Source organism: Micropterus salmoides, unplaced genomic scaffold, assembly GCF_014851395.1.
Source record: "Micropterus salmoides isolate LMB-PRFRI ecotype aquatic unplaced genomic scaffold, ASM1485139v1 Ms_hic_scaffold_3, whole genome shotgun sequence".
Taxonomy (NCBI): domain Eukaryota; kingdom Metazoa; phylum Chordata; class Actinopteri; order Centrarchiformes; family Centrarchidae; genus Micropterus; species Micropterus salmoides.
Genome location: NW_024042261.1, coordinates 29,166,710 through 29,191,244, shown reverse-complemented (window position 1 = coordinate 29,191,244; position 24,535 = coordinate 29,166,710). Strand labels below are relative to the sequence as shown.

The 24,535-nt window shown below is 40.9% G+C and overlaps 1 protein-coding gene across 1 annotated transcript in view; it reads right to left on the bottom strand.

The window, feature by feature from the left end:
- The window catches only part of nxn (nucleoredoxin), a 55,021-nt gene that overhangs the window by 5,447 nt on the left and 25,039 nt on the right, over nt 1–24,535 (bottom strand). Inside the window, exons 2-7 of the mRNA XM_038693576.1 lie at nt 7,798–7,915; nt 5,099–5,232; nt 2,859–2,959; nt 2,626–2,732; nt 1,620–1,799; nt 930–1,054 (exon numbers count right to left, since the gene is read on the bottom strand). Coding sequence (XP_038549504.1) covers nt 930–1,054; nt 1,620–1,799; nt 2,626–2,732; nt 2,859–2,959; nt 5,099–5,232; nt 7,798–7,915 — 765 coding nt within the window. The remainder of the gene's footprint in view (nt 1–929; nt 1,055–1,619; nt 1,800–2,625; nt 2,733–2,858; nt 2,960–5,098; nt 5,233–7,797; nt 7,916–24,535) is intronic.

Here is a 24,535-nt window from a genome sequence, read left to right as displayed (position 1 = left end):
ATACTATATATATATATATATATATTATATATATATATATATATATATATATATATATATATATATATATATATATATACACACATACATACATACATACATACATATACACATACATATATATACATACACATACATACTACATGTAGAACGATAAGAAGTTACAAGATATAAGTGTTTCCTTTACATTGTTTGTTTATAATTTCAACTGTAAACTCTCCCACCAGTTCTACAGATCATTTTAGCATCCTTTAGCTCATTGTTTTGGTTTTCTAGCCTGCAACTTTATGTTTACAGCAACATCATGTTCACTCTCACAGCTCCCATAGCATAAACTGTGGAGGCAGTAGGCTGCTGTTTTCAGAAAATAAACTATAACTTACCTGCACAGAACCAAATGGCAGACAACAAAGTTAGTGACTAGCTGGACTAGCTAGCAAGCATAGAGGAGCATTTAGCAGCTAAAAAGGCTCAGGAATTGGTGGAGCTAAAAGGAGAGTGAATATGGACTGACATTCACCAGGTGGCCAAAAACACAACTTCAAATTAACTGTCCTCCAGGGAGCACTGGCAAGTGTCCCTGCTTAGTACATATTTTGGTCATAATATTCTAAAAATCCCAAATTAAGGAATCCTAATCAGAAATGATGATGTATTGATTGATACATTAAAATAATTATACTTACATAAAAAATAATATTGGCTGATAAATCTATCAATAAATATCAATATCAGTGTCAGCCTCAGAAATCCAGTATCAGTCATATACTATGTGTGATAACTAAAGCACATGGCCAAGCACAGCACAACAAACACTCACAGATGAGTTAACTGCATGTCATACAGGAATAGACCCAACTTCAGCTATGCAAGTTTGTGAGAAATGGCATTTTACACTGTCTCGAGTGGCCTCGAGTGGCTTATCTCACCTCTCCAGCCACAAAGAACAGCAGCGGCGTCTCCTCCTCTTTGGCTTTGTACTTGGCCATAAGTTTCTCCGCTATTGGCTGAATCAGCTCCTTGGCTGGCTCCAATTCACCTTCCTCCTCAGCGTCTGAATGAAGCAGGAAAGAGACATAGGAAGATATTAAAAGTATGGGGGATAAAAGTCACCACGGAAGAGGAAAAATGTACAGATGAGCGAAATGGGAAGCAAGGAAGGAGAGATGACTGGTGGACAACTGAGTGAGGACATCAAAGGAACTGTACAGATGGTCTCTGTCTTGTATCGTAATCCATTTTGACCTTGAGAGAGACCTGTGTAGCCTCAGATTCTTTTTGGTGGCATATTGTGTTTTGTTGTCATGTCCAACTTTGACAATTAGTTATTCTCAGTGCTCACAAAACCAGTAGTAAATTGTCCTACTTCCATGTCGAAGTCATTTTTCTATGCTATTCGCATTTTACTTCTTTGCACCTTCTCTATTAGCATATAAATAAATAGATAAATACAAGAACACTTCCACAGACCTTTGGCCCTTTCAACACTTCACAATTTTTCACCGAGTTTGACATTCAATATGCTCCACATAAATGCCACTTCATTCACACACAAGGACCACTAGGCAGAACCCCATGTGGAGCTGCATAGTCCGCATCATAAATGCGGGTCCACTCACCCACAAACAGGACGAGGCAGGGCCCCTCGTGGAGCTGCACAGCGTTGGACTCGCTGAGCTCGAGCACGGGCCGGGGGTGCCAGGGGAAGAGCTGGCACTCCGGGTCATTCAGCACCTCCACGCGACCCTGTCGCGTGATCATGTGACCTTCTGCGTCCAGCAGGATCAGTGTGGGAATACCTGGTGAGGGAGAGAAAGGAGGTGAAGATGGTGTGAGGGGAAGACAAAGAGAGGGGGGCAGGAAATGGGCATGAGCGGGGGAGGTGGTTTGGGTAATTTCCGTTAATTATCGCCTCATGACGCAGGATGCTCCCTCTCCCACAGAGTTTTCTTTGTTGTGAGGATGTTTTGGGACATTTTTAACCAGTTTTCACCTCTCTGGTGACTTTCACTTCTCTCCAGCTTTCTGATTTCACTTCTGATGTTGCCACTTTTCTTACTTTTCTTTTTTTTTTGTCATAGGTTCCTACCATCCTTCTGATTACAATCTCTTTGCCTTATTAACAGCCTTATCAGAAACAGACACCGTCCCGAAGCAAACAGTGTACGTGTGCGATTGTGTTCCTGTCTGCGCATGTAGGCAGAAGTCAGCGGAGGTGGGGGCAGTCATAAACATCATGGGTTTGAGTGCGGGAGGGGGGCAGTGTTGACGTGTCCTCCATTGCATTCCTCACATTCTTTGCAGGAGAGGCCAAGAGCCAGCTCTTTCTGACTTTGTCCACAGGCCTGTGCGCACACACACACAAAGGAGGGAATCAGGAGAAAAGTGCAGCACTTCTGTAGCGAACAAGACTGTAAACCTGATAACCGGCCCACATTCCTCAGGCTGCAGGGCAATCTGTGTTGTGGTTTGCCTGCCCAGCACAGAGAACTGTCAGCCATTGTGCCAGCTTTTCAGTGTGTGACATAACTAAGCTCGGCCGGGGGAAAAAAATAATCCACACTCTCTGTTCTCAGCTTAAAGATCTGAAGCAACATATACAAGGAGGTGGTGTCTTTACAATACCTTGTATTCCATAGAGTCTGTTGAGTCGTGATCGCCGAGCTTCATCTGGATACGGCACCGCCAACCATGGCATCTCGCTGAAGTACTGCTGAAAGGACTCCTCTGACCTGGTGGGTTTGGAAAGCACCAAACAGCAACACAGTAGATGGTTATTTGATGGTCTCATTTAACAGCTGAATAGAGCAGACTGATTATTTGTGTCCTTCATAGACAGATGTGCATGTCAGTCTAACCTGTCGGCGCTGACAAACACAATCTCAAACTTCTGACCCGACTCTTTGACAGTTCGATAGGATTCCACCAAAACCCGGGTCAAACTGCGGCATGGCGGGCACTAACAGGGGGAGAAAAACAGAAGGTAAAAGGAAGTGAATGAGTGAATGTACAATACTGATCACAAATATGATAGCTTGCTGCAGCAGCTTCAGTGGCTTTCTGTTGTATTTCCAAACTCTCTTCCTCTTAAAACATTAATCCTGCTTTAATACTCTATTTTGAGAGAGTACTTGTCTTTCTGCGAGTGTGTGTGTGTGTGTGTGTGTGTGTGGATAGCCCACACTCTATCCAGGCAGGGGCAGCTGTAATATGGCTGGCATTAAGATGACATCAGAGAGCAGCAGGAAGGAAAACAGACTCTCTCCCCCTCTCTTTCTCATGTTCTCTTTATTCTCTCTCAGCTTTCACTGGTGTAATATATAGTAAAATACAAATACTGAATATTAACGTCAGACTTTGACAATTCATGTTTTTGGAAGTTTCCTTGGTAAGAGAGACATCTGAGAAAACTTTCTCTCCAGAGATATTTAGACAGTAGATTTACTTTGTGATTTCAGTTATTTTAATATCATAAATTTGCTTAAATATTACCATTTTCTGGTGTGGAGGGCTGCATCACAGTTAAGAAATACAATTCTTTGAACTTGAAATTAACAATAAATGCCATAACCTATTTTTAAATTTGCTTTCTCATATCTCATAGAAGCAGCAGTAGTCATTTGTATAATTTGGGTTATCAAAAGAAGTATTTGGTCAGACATATTGATTTTATTAATATCATAAAGCCTTACAATGTTAATAAGCAATGCATTAGTATGTTTGCAAGACATTCATTCTTTATGTCATCTATTAATATTAATGTATACCTTTTTGACTTGCCTTAAATTAATAGGAGAGTTCTTTATATAAGCGGCCTACTTATCCTGCAGAGGCCTTTATCCATGTCATGTACATGTGAGTATATATATGCATGTAAGTGTGTCTGTATGAATATGTCTATCTTTTATCAAATCAATAAAATATGTTCTTATTAATATTATCTCACATGTACTTAAGTTTATAATCTATTCTGTTGTATTGACTAGCTGCAGACAGTATTTCATTACCATTCAAGCTGATGACAGAGGATACAGCATGTCAGGCACTTTCATTGATCTACTCATGAATACTCATCATAAGACAAAGGGATGGTCGGAGTGAAAGTGTGAAGCACAAAGCGTAAAATCAATTCACTGCTCATTAATTTACTTCTTACTCAAACAAGTAAACACTGTAAATTGTGTTCAGTAATCATTGTTTGTAGAGTGTTGTCAATGCTAAAGCATCATACGTGGCCTTAGGTTAATTTTTGTATGTGACTGAACTAGGGTTTTAGCTAAAGTTTAACTGTAATGAGTTATTCTAAAAGAAATACTCCCTCACACTACAGGGGAACAAGAAAATGCACAGTGAAATATAGGTCATGTTTCTCTGCCACGGGCCATTTCAGGTCCCTAGAACATTAAGGGAGGAAAAAACGTAACATGCACTTCTGTATAAATGGATGGCAAGGCCAGGTGCTGGCATTTCATGTTTGTAAAATTACTTTAATTGTGGATACATTTACACGAGTAACCAGGGGAATGTGGTGTAAAAACACTGCAAATAAACTCCAGTAATGGCTTTTGTCACTTGTCCTTTTCAATTTTGTATGGGTCTGGGGTTTGAGCCAGCCTTCAGGCGTCACCGTTCTGAAGAGCCGGTCTCTGAGGCTGCGGCTCTGGCAGCTGCTGTGCTGACCAGCCTCGGTAGCCTGTGTTGCATCTCATCAGGAACAGTCCACCGATGATATAACGCCTTTCATGCATCACTGAGTCATGACCTTTACTGGATATCAGCAGGTCCAGCAGAGAAGGAGACAATTGTGATGATGTCAGTGGGGTGTGGTGACCAATGCAGACTTTTAAAAAAAGGTCCAGAGGTGGTGGTGAAAGGACTGACAGGGATAGCTAACCACTGTTAATGTAAACATACAAACACAATGGAGTCGCCTCCACCCTCCTGCTCCTCTCTCCTATCTGTCTCGACTAACTTTTCCTGCTCTGCTGGCGATGCCCTTTCTTCTCACCAACGTGTCAGTGTTTTGACAGAGTAAGGATGCTAGAAAAGTAAAAAATCAGGGTCCTCTTTCTCCTTTTACTCTGCTCTCTGTACTCACCCAGTGTGCTGAGAAGTACACTCCCACATAGTGTCCCTCCAGAGAGCTGCTGTCTATTGTCTGCCTGTTGTTCCTGAGAAGAGGCCCTGCCACCACCTCCGCAAATGGCTTTGGCCCCCATGGGAACTCCAGGCCTGGGAGATGGTAGGAAAGCAGGGGGGTCAATGGAAAGAAAAAAAATAAATAAATCAGACAAAGATAGATAAGGAAACAAGACAGAGTCTACAGCTACGATAACATGAGCATGCTAACATGATGACAATGCCAATGTTAACATGCTGGTGTTTAACAGGTCATTCTCTCGCTCATTCATCACACACACATACACACACACACACCCCAAAATATATACCAATATACCAAAAATCTTTAATATTTTCACCTGATCAGCAAATCAATTACAATTTATCCTGAGGGGAAAATGAATGAATGTACCATGACAATCCATCCAATAGTTGTTGAAACATTTCACTAAAATACAGAAATCTCATGGTGGCACTAGGGAAAGAATTCATATGAGTTGTTAATCTACTGTGAATTACTGTCTCAATTAATCAATTCATTGTTTGGTTAATATAATGTCAGAATATTGAACAGTGAAAATGCTTGTTCCAGTTTCCAAGAGCCCAAGGTGATGTCTTCAAACGTCTTGTTTTGTCCAAAGACCAAAGATAAAGATGAAGAAGACAAAGGAAACCAGAAATTATTCACCTTTCAGCAGCTGGAACCAGATAATTTAAAAAACAATTAATAGATTATCAAAATAGTTGCCGATTAATTTTATGTTGACGGACTAATGGATTAACGGTTGCAGCTTCAAACCAGAGATGCTTTTTCTGTCTATGACATGGCATTTGGATAACAAAGAGTCATGTGTACTTGTCATGTCTACAATACTTACAGCTTTTTTCTGACATCGGCTTTTTTGAAGTACACACCAGATGCAAAATCTGGTTTTAATGATGACTGAAAGCCTCTCAAGCAAATAAAGCTTGCCAGAAATACTTCCCTTTCGCTCTCTTTCACACTTTTCATTTTCTTTTAAAGGTGTCTTCATTGTTACTGTCAAGCTCTAGAGATGCATTTGGTACAGCCAAATTAAAAAGAAGGTAATCATAAATAAAACCTTGTATGGCTGGTTCATAATGGCCTCTTTATGCGAGCGTGGTTGTCTAGGGCTTCATTAAGTAGGAAGGACACATCTGCACCGCGGTGCCGCACTATTTTTATTGTTATCCTGATTGTAAAAGTGCACTCCATCTTTGCGCTGCAGGCTAGTCTGCCGCCACTCATGTCAGGCCTTTCATCGAGAGTGAAAGGCAGAGGGTCCTGAAACATTCACCCGCCCCTCCCAGTCTCCATGTACGGCAAACTTTTAGTGCCCTTTCCTTCTCCTAAATGTAGCTCAGTAGCTGAATTGATTTGTCACGTCAGGAACTGCTCTCAGTCTGTCCTCTCAAATAATTTTAACATGATAATGTATCAAATTTTAAAACAAAAAATCTAGGGCCTGTTTTTCTAGAAAGTTAAGGCATACTTAAGTGCCTATGCCCAGATGTGCTGCTAAGGCTTGAGATTAATCTCTTCTCCAGCCACATCTAGTTTGGAAGAACAGTGGACAAGTTAATGAATCACAGATAATACTGCAGGCCTGGCTTTCATTAACAAGGCAGAGAAATTTGTCACACTCCTTATGCGAAATCCATTCTGCTTCACCGCTCTGCTGCAGTAGTGCCACCATTCTCCTTTCTCACATGACTAATGGAACATTTTTCATGCTAATGTCTGAAGAGGCATCATTTTAAAATATTGAGAACTTCTCAGCCACAGAAGACGTCCTCTGTACAGGAAAGGAATGCAAGCCCACTCTTGTTAATTCTCTGCCTCCGCTTCAAAGTGACGAAATTATGGGGTTTGCAGATGGAGGAGTGGAACACGGACGCACTATAATATTCATGCAGCACCATAATTACTGTAGCATCAACACAAATGGGGGGGGGGGGGTTGAATGATGTGGCATTATCTCCACAGGGAACTGACCAGGCATTTGGTAAACATCATTACACAGGATAAGTGTTGAATGTGTGTATGCATTTTACTTAAATTTAAGTTAAGTTTTTGAAGTTTATTTTAATCATTTATGTTGTGTAACTAAGCTGTACGTCATGTTGTTGGAGAATAAGCGCCCACAGCGGTTTGTCTCCATGTGACCAACTCCTAATATTACCAGCATTACTGTGTACTTTCTATTACATTTAATTGCTCATTCATGTGCCCTTGCCTCAGGGGAATTTTAGTTCCTACCTGCTATTTTTTTTTTTTTTTTTTATGGGGGACAGGTGTGACAGTAGAGTAGACCCAGAGCGAGTGAATTTGGGTGTTACCGGCGTCTTGATGGTGTTGGTGAAAGAAACGATTCAAGGAGAGTATCCCGTCTATTACCCACAGCCCAGAGACTCAAGAATGCTACCCACCATGAATTCAGAATTTGTTCTGTCCTTGTGACCCTCAAATGTCTTACCTCATTAAACTGTGATATTTTTAGGGCTGAATGGTTGGTGTTTGGGGTTGAGGGTTAGGGTTAGTGAGCTTGAAGTCAGAGACTAGAAATAAATCAGTGTGATGTCTTCACTAATTATATGGTCACTTGCATGTGTGTATGCGCGTATGTGTGTGGCTGCAGAAACTGCCGATCTCACCTTTAGGGTCATCTCTGACCACCAGCAGACCATTCCGACACACGACCTTCCCCGTTGCTGCGTCCACAAACACCAGAGATGGGATACTGGTTACCTTGTACTTGTTCCACAGCTTCATCTATAGAGAAAAAAATATATCAGAGGAGAAGTAAGGAAAATGGAGGATGGAAAGACCTTAATGTTCATATTTATTTCAAATTTCAGAGCTGGAAAAAGAAACTGTCTAAAATTATGTCTTCAGTGCTCAGGAGACTAGAAAGTAGAATAAAAAATACAGGAGTGCAGTCAGCCCTGAGGTGAATTAGCAGCAGCAGAGAAGCACACTGCTGCACTTTAAAGAGGCTGAAATAGAGCAAACTCATGCCGTCCCTGCTGTCTCATCAATAAGAGTAAACTGGGTATGCGGCTGAAAAAAACCCCTACTTTTTCTGCAGTAAAGAAGAAATTTCTGAGTCCTAAAGTGTTAAGCACTGTGAATTATTGGAGCCCCTTGAGATAGGTGATCCATACTTCCATAGGCATATATGACCAGTCACTGGCCTTAAATTTAATCATAATACCTTCAATATGATGAGTTGATATTAATACAGCATCATAAAGTCAGAAAAGAAGCTTTATAGCCAGAACTTTATGCAAGAACTGGTGCTTTTTATAGGGTTCAGCCATCAGTGTAGTCCTAAACATCAAAGAGCTGATCAAGCATTTCACATATCTGAGACTCACTTTCCATATCAGAGGGAAGAGTCCTGTACGCTGTGAATAGAAAATAGCCGTATCTTGTAAAGAGCGGCTACTGGCACTGTGAATTTGTTGCTGCTTCAGCAAGTACAGAAGAAGAAGGGGATCCCTTGCATGAAATCTCATACCAGCTCAGAAAATTCCAACGGGAGAAGGAAAGTAGTCAGTGTGTGTTTCACCCAGTTTTATTTAACCTATATCCTTCAGGTTATGACCAATTTATTGACTAAAAATGCATTAAATTACTTGGGGAGGGAAATTATATAAAAACAGACAGATTGGAAAATAGTCCAATTTTATACTGTACCATCCAATGTATCCAGCCAAACACTTTTAATTAATAATTATAATTAAATTTATAATTAATATAATATAATGATTTGTGCTGTCTTGAGGCTTGGTGACATAAGCTTGGAGTTTGGTTACTGTCCAGGTTGATGATAACCTGTTGTTGCTCCTTTGGTAAAAACAGTGACTTCACTGCATAAACAGGCACAAAGACTCTCATATGCAGACTGAGTAAGAGAGAGAGTTTGCACAGTGTATTTGTTTTACTCATATTTTGTGTCTCCTCTTTGCACAAGTTACACATATGTAGTCATGCACTCGCCAGAGGTCAACCACAGGCCTTCTCTGACAGCAGAGGTCAGACGGTCTGTCCCGTGAACAAGACGACCCGGAGCCTCCCAACAATGTTGGTCTGGAAGTCCGTCAAAAGCAAACTTCAGCGTCTGCCACAGTCAACAGTTTTACCACACACCCCATGCTGCTCTGGAAACTCAATCTCAGCTCACAAATTGATGGGGTTAGGGGCATTAACTGTGACTGTCTCCGAAAGCCAATGTGCCCAACACAGCATCTGTGTTACTACAGCCATTTCACTCAGCTGCCTGCTGTCATCCAGGCTGATGATGTGAGATTGAGCGCTGGATTTAGCCAGAAAAGCAGAGTGATAGGATGATTGGTTCTGCACTAGCACTTGAATGTCAAGAAATGTATTCCATGTCAAGGCCCAGACATGTACTACGATTTTAAAAAAATCAGACAAATGAATTACAAATAACATGCACTGTGAAAAACATCTCCTTTTCCACTTGATCACCATTAAAATAAACAGCTTTTTGCTAACACCCTCTCACAGTAGTGTTCTGGGTGTTATGACCACAAGACTAAGCATCTATGGCCATTACTGGCGGCTCTCTGAGACTCTCCCTTTGCACCACACAGTGGTGCTTGGAGCTAAATGCTAACAATAGCATGCCAACATGCTTACAATGACAATGCTAACATGGTGAGATTTATTAGGTAAAATGTGTACCATGTTCATCACCTTAGTTGAGTATGTTGGGGATATCCTTAGATTTGCAGGTATTTGGTCATAAAACAAAGTATTGGACAAACAAAAAAAGATTTAACCTGTAATTGTAATTTTTCAGTATGGACCAAAAGGCTTGGCCGACCAAACATCCGTCCGACGTTGCCATCCAAAATAAAATCCACCAAGTCTATCAAAACACTATAAATGAATGTACATCCCCTAAAATCATAGTAAGGTAACTGTAGTACATGGCTACTTATTTTAATACTAGAGGAAGATGGCTGTGTACTGAATCTAATTGTTCTCATGCTGCAACATCAAGAGAGCAGCTGAGAGATTTTTGTAGCAACCTCAGAGGCAGAACCAATTCCTCCTCTTTGTCTTGCCACTAATTTACTGCATCCTTGAATCACATTTGCCCGGTGATTTGGCTGCGGATCAGAGTGCTAAATCCTTCGAGGGTTTAGATCTGCCTTTATTATGAAACTGCTGTTACGATTTCACGGGTAATGACTAACCTTGTAACTACAAAAACTACATGTACTGGAGTCACAAACAAACAAGCGTCGAATGGATTTCAGCACCTTGAATGACAAGAATTCATCGTGCATGGGTGGGGTGGGGATCCAAAATCTTCCTCCAAAACACTGAAGACAATTGCTCTAAATAACAGTGTCCCTCTTCTGTCCTCCTTGTGAATAGAAAACATGAGGATCACATGCCACAGCGATCCATTTCGCCAAAACACTTTCATTGTGGTGAGGCAGACTGCCTTTTATTGCAGAAACAATACATACAGACATGATGTGTTGTACTAAAAAACACACATACTATCAAATCTGCCCTCATTCCTTGCAGAACAAGCAACTTGTAGGGGTGTTTTTCATCTTGTCAAGTTTTATTAGTGTGTAACAGGACTCATTTGGCTTGGATTGGTTTCTTACTGTATTTGCTGCTGTATGAAGAGCTTTTCTGCAGAGAGTAAAATAACAAGATCAATACCACTCTCATATCTGGATGGAAATATGAAGCTATAGCCAGCAGCTGGTTAGCTTAGCTTACAGGGGAAACAGCAACCCTAGCAACATATAATTTTTACACTTTGGTTTGTGTACAGTTTAAACAAACAGGATATATAGTGTAATTAGTTAGCTTTAGAGGTGCTGATAGGCCAATTTGCTACCTTCAGACAGAGCCAGGCTATCTGTTTCCTTATTTCTAGTCTTTGTGCCACGCTAAGATAACGGCTGCTGGCTGCAGCTTCATATTTACCATACAGGTGTGAGAGTGGCATCGCTCTTCTCATCTAACTCTCGGTAAAGTGTATTTCTCAGACTATTTCTTTCAGATACATCACAAACATTTTTTGATAATTTATTTCTTCTTTCATTCGTCAATAAAAAGCTCAAATGTTTCTCAGATGTGAGGATTTGCTACCTTTCTCAGTTTGATTTAATTGTAAACTGAATATATGTGGGTTTTGGACTGTTGGGCAGCGAAACAAAACAAATGAAGATCTGGGATTGTGGGAAACTTTTCATTGATTGAGTTAAGATTCATTATTTTGTGACATTAGGCATATCTGGACAAAAACATGAATAAAGAAAATATTTGGCAGATTAACTAAACGTTAAAACAATCATTAGTTGCAGCCCAAGTGGTTCTCTTTGCTGATTTAGGAAATATTTCTTTTTGAGAAATACCAAAAAATTCTGCCCCCAGAGCAGTCAGTACCTAAATAGCTTATTTGCATGCAAACTGCTTGCACACTGTATTCACTGCATCAAGAGTGCATGTTGCCACTACCAGCTTTCTCTAAGGGCTCCTCTATTCATTGTCAGTATCAACAGAGCGTATAACTATATAGCTGACCAGGAGGCTTGGCTATATAGTTACACAATGGTTTAAGGATGCCAATAACCCCTGTAGAGAGCCCACCAACTGTTAAAATACTCTAGGGAGAGCTGGAAATCCATACTAACAATCCATTAACTCTCTTGGACACGCAGACATTAGCCTCACACTATGCCCGGTGCTCATCATGCTAATTGGATCACGCATGGCTGAGGATCCATATCCAGAAGGAGAGCAAATCAGCCCACTGTGGGGCCAGTAGATCAATGTGCATGGACATACCAGAGTTGAAAATCACCCCAGTGATCAAAAGAAAATGCTGATGCTTTTCAGATATAGCTAAATTTGTTTGATGGGGCAAATATTAAATTCCCTACCTGTCTACCCTACCCAATCTAGACTGCAAAGCCAGCAAGAAAGAATAGGAGGGAAACAAACCCGATCCCAAGATATCCACATTTCCCTGTTAAATGTCATGCGTGATGACTGCTTTCATGCCTCTTTGCACTGTTGCACTTTATGGCAACATTCTGCACTTTAAGAGGAGGTTAGCTTACATAGAGAACCCTCAACAGATTTGAGGGCTAAAAGTTTAAAAACTGTGAACATCTGCTTCAGTTTTGACCCAGTCCGTTTTTAAAACCCTTTTTTTAGTTTTGTCCTGCAATGAAATTTGGCCTCCGTCAGTAACCGGTGGGTCTCTGCAGTGGCTCTGGTGTGGTGAGTGTTGAGAGAACTAGAGTGGAAGAAATTTCATCACTCAGCGTGCCCAATTCACCTATCATTGTTCGAGCTCCATCTCCTCACAGATCTGCTTTCACTGGGCTGGTCAGCCCTGAGGCATCTGCCAGACGCTCCCATTGCTTCCTTACAACAGTGCCACTACAAAAAGGAAAGTCAGCCTTTTACATCAGAGGACATGAAAGGTATCCTGCTGTGATGCTGATAGCAGCACAGTACGTTATCTTTGAGTATTATATGAGGGAGAAATGGTGATAATCCGACTGATATCTTGAGGGGGAAAAAAAGGGCTGAAACAACGTAGGCCAACCAAAGTAGATTTGTGGAATTTAATTGAACCTACTCAGGAATTCTCATTGGCATTTATTATTGGGCAAAAATGCTCCCCATATAATTTCATTCATGTCAAGGGGAATTTATTGGCACAGTTTACAGAAGCACAGATTGGGGGAAATGTGTTCCATGTTATTCAGAGGAGACCCTTGGAACAGTTTGATTTGATTTAAATCTTTAAAAGACAAGAGTTTTTCAAAATAAAATTCAATATTTTCGATTCATACAACATCTCCTGCACAAGAGACATAACAGTCAGGCTATCGATAGCTTTGCGTCACCTGCACACCTTGTGTGTGTGTGAAGCAATTTGTTAGAAGATGCAAGGTTGTCTGCCTGATGGACTGACCAGCCCCCGCAAGACATGTTCAACAAAAGCATTTGTCTTTTACTGGGACTCTTTATTGAGAGTGCCTGCAGGCAGTGTGATCTCTGACCGTAAAGATTTACTGTAGTGGCGTTGGGAAGAGCAGGCTGAACTGGACTGTTGGTTTGCCTCTTGGCAGGTTCTAACACAAGCTCGTTTAGAAATCAAGCCCGTGCAACATGGATTATTTCATCTGCAAACGGATTTAAACTAACATGCTGATGCACAGCAGCCTCTACAGTTCATTCATCATGTGTGGAGCAGCTTTCAGGTTAAAATCTAAAACATGCCACATTCTCTTCTCGGTCTTGGGTTGAAGACAGATGAGAAACAAACTTCTCCTGTCTGCTCAATCATTACTTGTTCCCTCCATCTCCTGACTACACCGCTGTAACTCCCTTTGGCTGGGCCCCTGCAGCCAGCTTTGACTAACATTCCTCCATGCTGGACCCCGCCTCTGCTCGATCTGCTCTCAGTAACTGCCTGTATCCACTTCAAAACCCTGTTGCTGCTCTTCATGGCTACAAAGGGAGCCCCCCCCCTTCCACCTCTTAGCCATACTTCAGCCAACACTATGCAGGCTAGTGTGTGTTACTTAGTGCCTCCATCTGTGCTACTCTGACCCAACTATCGCTTTACCCGGTCAAGAGTCTTCACCGCCGGTGGTGAAATAAGCATCTCAAACCCTGTGACAGCTGCACAGTCACTGCCCTTTCTCTGTGCTAGACAGATGACCTATCTCTTAATAAGCTGCAGCGTCATGCCGTTTTGCGTGTGTATGTTGTTCTTACATAAACCACCACAAGATTTATGCTTTCATCTTTAGGTCTTTAATACCACTAGTTTCTATACCTCTGGTTCCACGTAACAGTAAAAAATGATTTTTCTATTTTCCAACCAGGTCCAGTTTTTTCCCCCCCTTCAAGTGTCAGCTATATTCCTAAAATATAAAAAGTCCAGGCCACTCACTCCAACCTACTCCACTGTGCTCATTACAGAGGCTCATCCTGCACTACACATCCATTGTGATGGGCAATATGCGCTTCCCCGAAAATTGTTGAGCTGAAAGAACACAGACAGCTTCCCATCAGGCCTCCTCAATGCAAAATATTGCTACTATCTCATGTATTTTATTAATCCTATAACATTCTCCAGCTGAGCCATTTTGGTGGTGGATCTTCCAGAACGTAGAGGGGAGACATTGGCTAAATTGCTTTTATAAAATTGCTTTTTTGATAAAAGCCCCCCCCGTTCCCATGGCAACCCCCAATGCCTCACACACATATATAGGAAGTCAGGACATGTCACAGAGTGCCAGACACATTGTGGGCTCTTAGTTAATAATTCAGTGATAAATTAACAGTTTTGTGAGGAAAACAGGTGCCAGAATGTCAGAGGGCTTTGGGGAAATAACCCAGCAGAAAAATAAAAGGGGGGGGGGGAGAGAGAGAGAGAGAGAGAGAGAGAGAGAGAGAGAGAGAGAGAGAGAGAGAGAGAGAGAGAGAGAGGTGGGAGTTTCCCCCTTCCAGCCTTGTGTGGAGGCACAAAAGCGACCCCCTGAATGCAGGCTCTAAATCCAAACTTGGACCCTGTATGGTGAGAATTTTTTTATGTAGTAAAGAACGCTTCGTAAAAAAGCAGGGGGATTGTAAAGGAGTAAAAAGCCAGGGCTCAATAGGTATCTGCAGCATTGTCTCTCCACAGGCGTGGGCTGCCCCTGAGGCCTACATTTGGCAAGGTCAAAGGTCAAGACGGCAGGGGGTGCATTCTTCATTGCCAGTGTTGTTTAGGCCAGTCAGCCTGCCTCCCTGCCCCCCATAGACTTACTGTTCTTTCTTCACATCTACTCTTCTTTCTTTATGAGAAATTACAAAGTGCAAAGCATAAACCTATTACACACGCAAGCACACGCACGCACACACACACAGGCCATATAAGTATGTATATTGCATCCTTTTCTATCCACTTCACCATGCTAAACTGAACTTTTAAAAATGCAAAAATGCATATTTTTTAAACCACACTGTGTCCGTGGAGAATAACTAAAAATACCCATTCTTAGACATTGATGTGTGATTATCACATGATTTGAGGCATTTGTTAATCATGTGATCAATTTTGGGGGAATCCTGATTTGCTGTCGGACCCACTTCCCATGCTAGTTAGATAGACATGCTAACATTGAATATACATGCTACCCATTCCCTAGCAATCAGAATGATTTTCCTACAGCAACTTTCAGAAAACAATGCGAGTGTGCCTTCATAACATTCAACATGTAAAAACCTTCTTCATATTTATCTAAAAGAGTGTAGAAATCAAAAATAAACAGTCTTACAGAAACAGCATATAGTACATGAGAAGTAATGTGTAGTCATGCTAACAATCTTATTCAGTTCAGTCTCTGTAGGCCAATCATTAAATCCTGCTGAACCTACAGCTCAAGTGAGCATAATGATTTACATAAAAGCTGTTCACAGGATTACAGAAGCTTGTTGTATGAACATTGTGTCATGATTCCTCAGTTAGTCGTAACTCACACCTTCTGCCATCAGCCTGCATTTCATCAAGTCGAGGCCTGCAGGGTCTAACAGACCGATAAAGAAGATATTAAGCTGGTCTGGCTCTGGACCAGCTGGACCTGTTCTATCAGTTACCTTAGCGTGACCCTCTGAGACTGGCATTATACACTCCCAGTGATCGGCCAACTCATGACTTGGAAAGCCTGGTGCATTTTTCACACAATTTTTTCACTGTGTTCGCCAAAAGGTAATACAACACACTCTCTCTCTCTCTCTCTCTAAACTAATCTAATGCAGTATGGAATGATTCTGCTATCAAATAAAGTCAGATATGAGCACAAAGTAGAAACGTCAGAAAAGCACTTTGTATAGCCTCGGGGGGGTGGATGCTTCGGGGGCAGCTTTTCTGTTGTGACCTTTCTTTGACCCCACATTCAACACCCATCACTCCTTGTGATGGAGCCCTGGGAAGTCTCCCAGAGCCGCAGATCCCTGATCCCATCAAATCACAACACATTAATATTTATGGAAATTTGAAGGGAACATTTCAGACAGATTATCAGCGTTTTGTGCATAATCAGGGCAGTTCTAAAATCCCAATACAGCAATCTACCTAACACATCTTTACATTTAGGTGGCCGGTAAGCACGCTACTAAGAATATTTCACCGCGCTCACAATTTCAGTCAATTATAGACAGAAAAATAAAACTGCATGCATTTAATTCCAGTGTGAAATAGATTTATAATGTAATTCAAATGGTGACCCCATCATTGCATACTGAACAGAAGCAAACCAGACAACTTCAACATATACAAACTACATGTTAAAATAAGGTGCATTAGACTGTTAGATATATGTATTTTGAATACACAGCAATTCAAACAAACAAGTGTTGATATAGCATTGGCTCATATATGCCTAAAAAAAAATTTATAGAGGAAGAAAATGAGATTGTGACGCTGGTCGCAGGCAAGGAGAAAGAGGAAAACATGAAATGCTTATTTTGGTGAAGTGAATTTGAGGTTTTAGTTTAGCATTATGCTAGCTCACCAGTGTATTTTGCATCATTTTATGTCATATTCTGATTGGTTGTTTTGTAAATGTGGGTAGTAGTTATAATGTGGGATTATGGGCGTAAATATCTTACATAGTCAGAATTTTGATGGAGCCTATCTTTGGTCTCCAAAGCACTAAATGGTGCATCAGCGGATCTTTCTTACAATAAGATAGAGAGACCGTTTTTGACTTTGTAACCATTGAGGGATTTCACTGTCATCCTCAAAAAGCACAATAGTCTATTTAGATCTTGAATTATGTTCTGAACACATGTAATAAAGCGTGATATACACAATAAGTGCCATGCTGTTGAGACACTGTGTACTTGGCAGGGTACGTCTATTTTTGGTCCAAATCGAACCCTCCACATGCAGCGAGGAGCGTCATAAATCACAATGACACCCTGCTTCTAGTGCGCCTCATAAAACAACACAGACCTCTGACAGAGGTAGCACTCCGAGGCCTCAGCATGTGAACACACACACACACTATATATCGGCCTTCTGTTCCAGGAAATAGAGTCCAACTTCTCACATATCTTCAAATATCACAAATCTAGATTCTGCTGCTGTGGGCTATGATGCACAATGACGGCTGCCACATCAACAATGGTTCCCATTTCCTGAGGGAAAGGATGTTCTTACACTTCCTGCCCATTACCTGAGCTACATGCAGCTCTACAGTGACATATGGTTACATGGTGACACTTTATATCCATCCATTAGCCTGTTTCCTTCTCTCATCTTACGCTCATTAAAAGTCACATATGTTTGCCTGCAGACCAGTGCATTTTATAGCTCAGCTGTACATCTGGACCCCTCTCGTATCTCCCACAAGCCCTCATTCCGCCACCTTACTCCATGCACGCCTTATTCTCAGCTTACCCCCGCCTCTGACACTTTTCACAGCAGCGGCGACGTATTGAGACTCCTATAAGCTCCCTCTCCAACATATTGGCCAACTGAAGAGACTCTTGGGTAGAGATTTAATTTCATCCGTATTGCACTAAACATCATAAAAATCACATATCCATTAAGTCTGGGCCACACATCTGGGGATGCACTTGGGAAAATCTTGTACACAGGCGCACAATTTCAGTAAAAATTTATCTATTTACTTTATCAATGGTGAACCTGTAAAAGTTTGAATGTCCTTAAATTTTATCTCGACTCCCACAATTTAATTGGGGACACTGGGGATACTATTTCACTGCGTTTACATCAACTACAGAGCGCCTTACAAAACAGGATTTAAAAAGTTAGTGAAAAGGGGTAGATAAAAGGAAACAATGGAAATAAAAATTCAATTGAGACAAGACAGGTTTGGAACAACGATAAACACAGGACATAAAAGCACATTGTAAAAATGCTTCCCTGTTGAACTCTGCTTTAAGAAGTGGTTTGAAAGATGCTACTGATCTGGCTAGCCTCAGCTCTGGCAGAGTGTTGCAGACCTCAGGAGCTTTGACAGCAAAAGACCAGGTCACCTTTTCTTATAAGCAGAGTCCTTGGAACAACCTGTAGTGCTCTGCCAGAAGACCTGAGGCTAAGCTCCCTCCGCCACCATAAGCAGTTATAAAAAGGTCTGATGTGTAGTTCTGAGCCAAACCCCTACTGGGCCTCAAAATAAACATCCATTGATTTTCTAGATACTTAAGGTCAGGACTGTGGTGGCAGCACAACAAGAAAAGTGTCTCTTTTTTCCTCTTACAACTTCCTCCAGCTTCTCTCCAAGAACTCTGGTACAGTTGAGAGACTAGAGGGATGGAGGAGGGGATTTTTGTCAGGTGTCGAACCACCTCAACTGGCTCCGTTGAGTGTACTGAAGCAGTGTCTTAGATTATATTTGTCACTACCCGGAGCTTATGCCCATACATAATGGTCAGAGCAGCAAAAACCAGTGCCATTTGTTGCCACTGAAAAGGTTGTACTGCATGTTTTAGTCCATTAACTACATCAACATTTTCATTTTCTATTAATCTGATTATTTTCTCAATGACTCATTTAGTCTATAAATTATCAGAAATTATGCCAGAGCTTAAATTTGCATCTTTAAATTGTATGTTTTCTCTAACTGAACAGTCCAAAATCTAAAGATATTCATATTTATTATCATAGGAAAAGGATTTAGATTATCAATAGTTTCAGCTCTACTATACAGTCATCCATTTCAAAGTATACCACATAGACAGTATTTAGATTGGGTTCTGTCCTTCCAGGAACCATTATCAAAAAATCTCCTTAGTATGGTGTTCAGGAGCCAAAACGCATGTATTCACAAGTGTTGTTGACAAAAACAATCTCACATTAAGGTCAATTAAGTAGCTGTTCTGGAGCTTTAAATCATATCTCATGATCTTCATCAGCAGATGGAGTTTATGCAGTTGTCACAGATATGTCAATGTTCAAATTTTAATTTTTTAGTTAATTTCAGATGACTTTGTGTAAGTCTTTATTTAAGAGTTGAAGTTCAAAGTTCTGCCTTGACCTTGGATAGGGCACCTCTGGGTCCATTTAGTAGCTGTTCTGGTTCTTTTCAGATCACATATTCTTCAGCAAATGGATCAGCTGAAGACATGATATGATTAAAAGCTCCAGAACAGCTCCTAAATTGCCTTCCAGTTGAGATTCTGTTTCAGTTTTGTCAACTGCTGTTTCCATAAAGTTATGTTATTTGAAAATAATCAAGAAAACAAACATGCAAAGACGCATGTTATGAAATGCATAGCATGAAAAGAAAGTTGCTTTTCAACAACTATAAAATCTCAGGTGTAGATTGTCCTTGAACACATCAACAGGGAGTTTTTGAAACAGTCCCTGCCCATGAACTAAATTACTATAAACAATAATACGTAATGTGAAAAAAATACAACGTGATGAAATGTTTATAGTGATGGATTACGCATCTCAAACAAGCTGCAGGTCTCTGCAAGTTGATTTTCAGTGAATACGCATTCACTGACTGATATGATTACTTGCATATTAGAAATCTAAAACCTTTAGTATGCTGTAGAGAACCGTAAACAGCGAAGTAAAACAAACCGAAGTCAAGTTCATCCAAGGCATCAGCATGCATCTTGCTTTGTCTTCAATAGAAGAAACACCAAATCATATTATGACTCACAAGGAATAAGTCCTGCTAATAATACTGTAAAAATTGGTAGTTATAGCTGTGTACTTTTTTTTTTTTAATCCTGAAAGGCTGAGAGCACCCTCTCTCTCACAGTCTATAAGTATGGTTGCTATTTGACCAGTGTCTTTTTACTTTGAAGAGCTGTTATGATTTACGAGAGCACAGATAGTCTGATGTGGTGAAACACAAGGAACAATCAGACACTATCCACAAAATAAGCATGTCTATTTTTAACTCCACTGAACACAGGCTTATTCTAGTATATAAGCATTGTGTTGCTTTTCACACATGATTAGTTAAAAACCTCATCTAAGCACTGTTAAGTCCTTTACTATCGCATGCTGCTGAACTGTGTTGAAAGGGAAGACAAAAAAAAGGTAACATGAGGGTTTTAATAATTGTAAACAAACATCTGGCAGTGAGAATGAGCAGCAACAGAGACGATGATGGAAAGGTAGAACAGACAGACAAAAGTGGGGTAGGAGACATGAGTGCCAATTTTCAGGGTCATGTCACCCTGATGGACGGCTGATTGACAGGGCAGAGCTGAGGTTCAAAGTTCAAGCCTTTAATAGTGCGGTTGAAACAGCACGGCCTTCATGTCAGACGTTCACGCCCAACCTCCATGCAACCCCTGATCCTCCCTGACACCAATGTCTCCGCTTTTAAATGAAACTCTTACAAGGAAAAAAAAATACTTTTACATAAACAGTCAGTAATCTCCCCACCTTCACACCAGAGGGCCTCTTTTAGTAGGATTTGTCTTGTACACACCTGTAAAGACTCATTGGAAACACAGCCAAGTAGCTTTTCCCCACTCAGTGATTTCCATTCATGAAGGTAAAGCAAGCTGTTCAGCTTCTGCTATTGAAGCTTCCATTAAAAACAAAACCAACAAAAAATAAATAAGCGGCGTCAGAGGAGAGTGTGCGCTTGGCGGCGTGTTTATAACTCAGCTCCACAAGCCTGACATCCAGATCTGAGAGCTCCCATGGATGCAGGCAGAGGTCACTAGCCCTTGCTAAGCCTTGGTTTCCTACAGAATCTTCTGATATCTTATTTCAGCAGTTCAAGGGCTTTTCTAGACAAGATGATGTAATTCTAAAAAGGCACAAATCCTCCAAGCTCAGTCCAAAACATCTACTTTATTAATTTACATTTTTACTGTTTAAGGCTGGAAATGCTTGAGCCACTGGAAACAAAATACTGTATCAGCATGTCAATGTTTGGTTGAAAGCAATGGCCTTACAGCAGGGACAGGAAACAAAGGACAATGTGGAGGAAATGACAAGGATTTAATGCTGCACATTGGTTGGCAAGTTTCTTAGACTAATAAGTCAACCGGACATTTCAGATTTCCTGTTCCTAGGATACCTGACCTTACTCCAGCAGCCTGTTGCACCAGCTATGTGTAAGTTTAAATGTGGTTTAGTTTGAATATAGTGTGAGAGTTAGGCTATGACTCATTCATACTGTAGCAGACAAGTTAGTTACAATGTCGAGTTAAAATAGAAGGTCATTCCTTATTAACTGTTCGTATCGTGGAAGAATAATGGCCGAGACTAACATCCGACAACATGTCACACAAACAACTTGTTTTCTAGTATATGCCGACCCTTACTTTCCATCAGTAGTAGCTTTCTCTCAAGATTGACCTGAACGCAGCGCTGGATAAAACTACAATGCTACAATGTTCTGATTATTATCGATTTAGTTATGTTGTTGCATAAATACCAACTAACCAAAGTGTTAAACTAACTAATTACAACCATAGACTGCTGGTCTTATTTTCCCCACAAATCCAGCTTTAATCAAAATCCTATGGTAATGTGTTTGAGATATTTATCAAGGTTCTACTGAAACTGACGTTTGAGTAGTTCATACACTATACATTCCAATGACTGCAGTTCTGCAGAGATGATTACCTTGGTTGAGATGGCAAGACTCTCCCTTTTTAATTACAGTCCATCTCAAGCATTTAAAACAATTCAGGCTGCACAGCAGAGCAACTTCACAGGGATTTGTAATCAGGCTTAATGTTTACAGGGGGAGAAATCTCTTTATAAGCCTGCCAATAATCAGGAAGGTAAAGAGGGAAAAAAAGAAAAAAAAAAAAGACAGTGCCGCTTGTGTTTGAAAGATCCGTTTATTCCTTTTACAGGAATGTGTGCCGGAGCAACAGATCTTTATCTGTATGTTTGTACTAAAAATCTACAGCACGCTTTGGAAAGCACAATACAATACAAGTCAAACAAACAAATCCAGAAGTGAAATTATTGTCAGCACTATACTGCTTCCATACTACATATTTGTGACCATTAGCTCGTGGGACCTTTGTAGCGAGTAAAAAATGGAGTCTGGTTCAAAAGGTGGGGAAAGGGTGTCCTTTAGTGCTTGGACTTCCTCCAACAGTTCTCTGGACTCTGCTACAGGAAATCTGCACATAACTGCAGCCAGAACAAAATGGAAGAGGAGGAAGGAGAGGATGAACCTCAAATGACTCTCCTGAGCTGCAAGTGTAAGAAAAAAAGAATGTATATCTTATATCTTCATCAGTGACTGGCGTGTTTTAAACAGTTTATTAAGCATCTTACGTAAGGAAACATGAGAAATACTTTTATACACCAATTTCCCGAGAGTGATCCACAGTCTAAAGATAAAGCAAATATGGCTTCCTTCTAACAAGAAAACCCTGAATGCATTATTGTCCCTGCTGTTTTGAAAAGCTGTCCAGGGAAATGTGATTAATGTTTTCCACAAAGTCAGAAGAGGACGTCCCATGAGATTTGGACAGAGGCAGAGAGAGAAAGAGTGTTGCACTTTTCAAAGTAGTCAAGTTCAGTAATAAGCTAACAATAAACTGAGGAATCCATTGCCAAGGAAGGAGGCCCTCCCATTAATATGAGTCATGGAAGACCACAAGCAGTGGTCATAAAAATGCAACAGCCAAGAGCAAATTAAATGCCAAAACAAGAAGAAAAAAAAAAGGAGTGGGGAGAGTGTAATGGATTTCCATGCTCCTCGAGAATCACATCAGCTTTTTTGTCTTCTTCATTAGACCACTAAGCATCATCATCCCCGATCCTGACAGCTCAGATTGAGACAAAGAGGACACACATGGGTGAGGTGCTGCTCTCTCTGCGTCTGTGGCAGCCTGGAATGTGCTGTGGGTTTACAGGGTGTATAAATAACTGTCAGAAAAAGGCAGACACAAAAGGCGCTGCTGTTCTAAGCAGGACCACTCTCCACCCTCCTGGTTACTACCAAGAGCAGTTAGCACCAACCTGCCTGCCTGCATGTGTGTATCCCTGCAGCTCTGGCATTACAAGCCCTGCTAGGTCAGAATCCAGACAAGAATAGTCAAAGCAACCTTTAAAAGCATACAAGGTGATAGTGTGTGGGGGAATATAGGTTGAGTAAGCAGAGAGGGAGACATAGTATTGAATTATGGCTGTAACCTCAATTATCTCGACTTTTTACAATTAATCAATCATTTAGTCCTGTGGTACCCAACCTCCTTTGTCTTATGTAGCCTTTGACATCACACATAATGGTTCAAATGTGTTAATTATAAACCAATTTTAAACCGGCTGTTTAACCAACACGTCCACCTACCTAAAAGGCAAAATATGTTGACTATCAATGATTCAGTGCAGTGTGGTCTCCCCTGCACTCCGAAAAGCTCCCCTCACTTCAGTCATGCTTAGGGACAAAGGGGGACCCCACAGAAGTCACTAGGGCCGGATGGTATACACCTAGTTACATTGTGAAATGGTTGCAATTTGGTTAGGTTTAGGCAACAAAACCACTTGGTTACGTTTAGGAAAAGATTGTGGTTTGGATTAAAATATGTATGTTATAACTCAAGTCACCTATGTAATAATAAATCCTATAAATAAATCAACATTGTGTGTGTGGCTGGAGCTAGCAGACAGCTAGTGGCTAGCCACCTGTGACGGCACCCACCTGTTACTCAAAGCATAATTTTAAGCCTTAAAGTGGTTATTATACTCATTTCAGGTTCATAATTTTAGTTAGGAGTTGTACCAGAATATGCTTACATGGTTGAATTTTCAAAAAACACCATATTTTTGTTATACTGCACATTGCAGCACCTCTTTTCACCCTGTGTGTTGACTGTTTCGTTTTAGCAATGAAGCATCTCACTTCAATTTGATCTTTGTTGGTAGTTGCGCATGCGCAGTAGCAGACGTTTCATAGAGGAGACACGCCACTCAATAACATCCTCAATTTAACTCTATGGGGAAAGCCCGTAATGGCAAAGATGGCGGTTATCCCGCCCCTCCCACTAGAAAGCCAATTGTCTGCTTTTAACAGCCAAGCAGGAAACATATTTAAGCCAATCGTGGGGTTCCACTGACGTAAATGCCTGTTTTACATCTACTGTACATGCGTGGTGGTAGTGACGCATTAAGTATAACTGGTCGGGAAAAACCCTTTTTAACCCTTATTTTGGGCAAAGTCGTCAAACATTTTCAGCGAATTTTATTAGATTTTACTGGTGATTCTATTCATGTAGTTTTTATGTCCCGGTGACCAGTAAAAGTGCAATTCTGGATCTTCTTCCATCCATTCAAATTTGCCTGGTCTTGTTAGTCCAAAATACCTGCCCCGAGGCGTTGCCAAGATGGTTGCCGAGTGGCATCACCTATTG